At 47.7% G+C, this 4683-nt stretch overlaps 1 protein-coding gene across 1 annotated transcript; it reads left to right on the top strand.

Moving 5' to 3' along the window:
* Positions 1-2869: 2869 nt before the first annotated feature.
* On the top strand, positions 2870-4114 carry M431DRAFT_91373 (hypothetical protein; the record flags this gene model as incomplete). The annotated part of the gene is made up of 4 exons (XM_024924257.1): positions 2870-2942; positions 3032-3047; positions 3282-3505; positions 3582-4114. The coding sequence occupies 4 exons, from the start codon at positions 2870-2872 to the stop codon at positions 4112-4114; spliced, it is 846 nt and encodes a 281-aa protein (XP_024771855.1).
* Positions 4115-4683: the final 569 nt, after the last annotated feature.

The raw sequence follows: 4683 nt of genomic DNA, 5'->3' as shown, positions 1-4683 counted from the left end.
AATTCGTATTGGTTATGGCCGTAGAGAACTTTACCCTCCCCAATCTGCATTGGTACACGTCGAGTATTGGGGTTGAGTAGCTTGCGATGGTAGATTCAATTACACGACAGCTGTAGGTAAAAGGAAGTTGAGAAGACTTGGGCTACGCATTTTCTGAAGGAAATTGAGATTATATGAGACAAACTGAAGCTACCTGTGGAGCATCGTTGGTATCTACGGAGGCATGATGCATGTATTCTCTCCTAACTGAAGCGCAGCCACGGAACCAAGACATGAATGTCAGCTGTCATGAGAGACATAAAGTGGATATATCGGGCAGCGCCAATTGACATGTTGGGACTAAAGAAATTGGCATTTATTCATCTCGTCAATCTCAACAGTTCATTAGGCGCCTCTCGCTAACAACAACAGGGTATGTAATCTATCTCCATCACCAGCTGCTCAATAGAGAGAGAAAGTATTATATGCTATGATCATCATCTCATGTTAAGAAACATGGATAGCAGGCCAACCTACAGGCTTAAGAGTGAGATGCCGTGATCAATTCCAAAGTCAACATTGATTCGGGAATACGCGAGTATGTTCTAAGTAACACGTGCGAGTGTGTTTTGTGTGGAATGCTCAGCTGTCTCATCCGCATCCTTTCTTTTACATGTCTTCCTTCAGGCCAGTGGGTAATCTCCACGTCGAAGGAGTGGCTTGAGGGGCAACCCAAATTAAGTGCATATATGCAAGGGATGCCGTAGAGTATTCCACCAAAATAAAAAGGGAGACAACCTCTGGTTGGGCCCAGATTAGCTGTCTTCAATCAGGGAGTCCATGCTTCGTATGGAGGATATAATGTGTCATGTAAGGGAGAATTAAAGTGTAGAAGAGTATATATGTCGATCAGCGTAGTTTTTACCACCATGGTTATAATATCGTCGCCCACAGGGGGGCTCGCGTTCTATTTTACGCCAACATAACCGCACAGAGGGATTTGGAAAAAAAAGGACTTTTCAGAAAAGCGACTAGTCATAAGAATGTCTCGGAGAGTTTCGATAGAAGTGCATAGGTAGTTAGGCGTCATAGATGAGAAGACGTCTCAGCTTGACAGAGCGGCTACGAGGGCATGAACCAAGTCACCATTCGCATGTGTGAGAGCGTTCATTGATGTTATGTTTCATTAAATCCTACAGAGAAATTTTCAATGAAGTACTGAATGTATTCATAGGTTTTTAATACGAGACATACTTTACGTAAGGAGTTTTTACAGCAGTAAGTAGCCCGTGGCTGAATATAAAGATTCCATGTCACCAGACATCTGTAACCTACCCTGGAGCCTGGAAAATCCGAGCTACAACACACTCACAAATCAGAATGAATCTATAATCAATAGATGAGAAGTAGTCTCGATGCTAGTCATTAGGCATCAAATGCCTTTGGAATGATATGTGGAAGCTGAAGTGCGGTGGCCATATTCGTATCGTTCCATCATGAGTTACAGTGGTGGCATCTTCATTGATGTCATCAATATAAGCATAAAGAGTAGTTATGAGCTACTCAGCCTTAACTCCTTGTCTCATATTTTTTTTATATTAGCAGACTGATGTTACCTAAAGAGATCTCTAAATAGTAGTCGCGAGAATACACGTAGAAGCAGGCGGGTATTTTCTCAGCATCTTACTATGCCGGATTTGAAGTCGCTGGACACTTCTAATATTCCCTAGATCAAGGGCATTCATCTTCCATTATTATCTTTCTTCGGCCAGCTCAAAGGCTATAATACTCTTTCGCTATGATTTTCGACCCTGGAGCTGCCGCAAATTTCGGCTTAATCGGGGTGCTCTTCCATGTTCATCCCACATGCCACGAGCTGAGGTTTCCATGGCATCTTGTTAGCAGACGACGATCTGGAGCTTTAGGCTTGGGGGCGTGGGGATGGACTAGCAGTTAGTCGACGGGAGAACGAAAACAGCTCCAGAGTTTAGGTGGCCAAAAGGAAACCCCAGATTGTGCCATTCGTCATTGGCTACGTCTCCTCTTGTCGTCATCACTCATCATAGCCGGCAGATCGGAGCATTAACCCGTGCTAGTGAGTCCCTTGGAATGCTGGCCGGGTGGAAATTATCATTCACATTCACATGCAAGATGATGCAGATGTTGATGAATATCGAGACGCATCAATACAAAATTGAAGAGAAGCATGAGAAAGGGCGTCTTGTAGTAGGTAGGCTAAAGATCAGATGAAATCCAAGCGAAATAAATCGATATGAATGATTTAAGATGACTAATCTCAGCCTTTGGGTCATAAGACAGCGTCATTTCCATCAACCAACGAAGCACATGCTCAGCTCTAGCTGCACTCGTGGCCTTGCAAAGAGATAAAGAAACAAGCAAAAAGAGCTCACCAGGCAGCAAAACCAGCTTCAAGTCATAATGAAAGCTGGCCTCAATCCATCACAGCTGATATCAAAGATCCAAGAACGTGTTCAGACCACTATCAGTGACGGCATCCACTTATTTATTTTTCTTCTGCCACCTTGGAAGCCAATAGAACTCCACACCAGCCACTAGCCAAACAAGCTGGCTTCCTTCTTCTTCCCTCCGTTTTCTTTTCTTCCCATCTGCTTCATCTTCTTCCAACTGCATCAGTCTGTTCTTCTGCTTGTTCTACTGCGCTCGTACATCACACACGGTTAATTCGACCTCGAAAACATCTTGTCCCGCATCGTTGCCCAGCATCTCGCCTTTGTTTGGCTCTTCCGAAGCTACCCCTCATCACTAGCAAACCAGCTTCTTGAGCGCCATCTTGAAGCTTCATCGTCATCGCTGCCGTTTGCCTAACGTCACGACCCCCTCAGCTGGCGACAGCAATTCATACGACACTATGGCTCCTCCTCCGCCAAACGCGAATCTCCCGCTACAGGAGCGCTTCTTGGCTCTAGCTCAGACGCTTCAGTGTATGTTCTTCAGACTCGAATGTTTTTTTTCCCTTTGTGCCGAGTTTGCACGTGCATATTTGCTAACCCGAATCCTTTTGTTTCCATAGTCGCCTGGTTTGTCGGGTAAGCTTCCTACCAGTCCCTGAAAGAGCCTTACTTCAAGCTCTACCTCGACCCTATCCCGCCTTCGGACCATGCCTGGCCTCTTCCACGCGTTCCGCTGATACCCGACGATGACGACGAGCAAGAATTTTCATACATCACAGGGGGGATACAGCGTGGACTAGGGGGAGGGAAAACTATTGGTAGAACCACAACATGACATGAGACACACGACTGACATTTCGTCCATCTCAGGCACCTGACTCTTATCCTTACCACCTCCCGATACGCCCTTTCATGGCTGTTCATGAACTACTATAGCCGCATGGCACAGTTCTCATACCGGACATCATTTGCCGCCGCCGCTCTGACTTATGGAATCGTTGTCTACAAGACGCAGCGAGCTCGTGCAAAGACCGGAACCAAAGCGCCTAATGGTACCCTCGGCCTCCTTGCTGACGAGAACGTCCAGTACCTGGGTAAGCCCAGATGCCCACCTAGACTCGTCGCGCTGCTTGCGTGGGGTACTGTATTTCTCGACTAACAGTTCACTAGTCATGGCCCTCGTCTGGCTCTTCTCTCCCCAGTACCCCCTCGCCCTGCTCCCTTATTCTGTCTACTCCATCTTCCATGTGGCCACCTACTCTCGCGCCAACCTGATCCCTGTCTTCAGCCCCCCTCCAGTTGCTGCCGATGGCGTCTCTCGACCCAAGGTTAGCAACCCGTTGGCCGATAAGATCGGAAACTTTGTCAAGGAGTACTACGACTTCTCTATGACCGTTGTCGCCTACCTCGAGATTGCCCTGTGGGTTCGAGTGTTGCTCTCAGCCATCCTTTTCCAGCGTAGGTCGTGGATTTTGCTTGGCCTGTATACCGTCTTCGTCCGAGCTCGCTACGCCCAGAGCAGCCACGTCCAGTCGGCCTTTGCCCACGTCAACGCGCGGGCCGATCACTTTGTCGGAGCCCAGGGAACCCCACCTCAGCTCAAGCAAGCCTGGGACGTTATCAAGGGCATTACCATCAAGTTCCACGATGTTACGGAGGTGAGCAAGTACGTTGGCGCTGGCCCTGCCAAGAAGACGTCATAAACAACAAACGCATCTTTTTTACATGTGCACGGCGACAAACTCGGATAACAGAGCGAAGAGCCTTGAGCATGCTATGTGCGGGGCTTGTATAGTTAATGGAATTGGAATTTGGTAATCCTGGTACTATTTCGTTCCTTTTACGGGCGAACCAGCAACCCACTTGGGGCAACTGGTCGCGTTACTTTGGCCAAGGCTCGCTTGCCGCTTGCGACTTTTGGGTCTCGACGAAACTTGATTTCCGCAAACTTGCAATGCTGGACCTTTGCTCAACTGGAGTCGAGTATCTTACAGCATTTCCTTTCGAGTATTGGAACTATGGTCGGCCAACTGGGCGGTGAATCTCCACCGCCTACGGGTAGTTATTGGGAACCGGTGCAGCGAATTGCTTCTCCTGGGTATATCTGGATGGACAACATGGACGTAGGAGCGGGACATGGAATTGGCGCGCGGTGGGAATTTTCTAATGGCGGTTGTGGAAGCTGATGTTGAGTCAAGCTCTCGACATTACAGAGTATCAAAATACTACTACGTGTGTGTTTGGATCCCTTGTCAAAAAGCTGAAGAGCTCA

This window comes from Trichoderma harzianum (genome assembly GCF_003025095.1).
Source record: "Trichoderma harzianum CBS 226.95 unplaced genomic scaffold M431scaffold_10, whole genome shotgun sequence".
NCBI lineage: Eukaryota > Fungi > Ascomycota > Sordariomycetes > Hypocreales > Hypocreaceae > Trichoderma > Trichoderma harzianum.
Note: the sequence above shows the minus strand (reverse complement) of the source record. Positions and strands in the feature narration are given on the sequence as shown.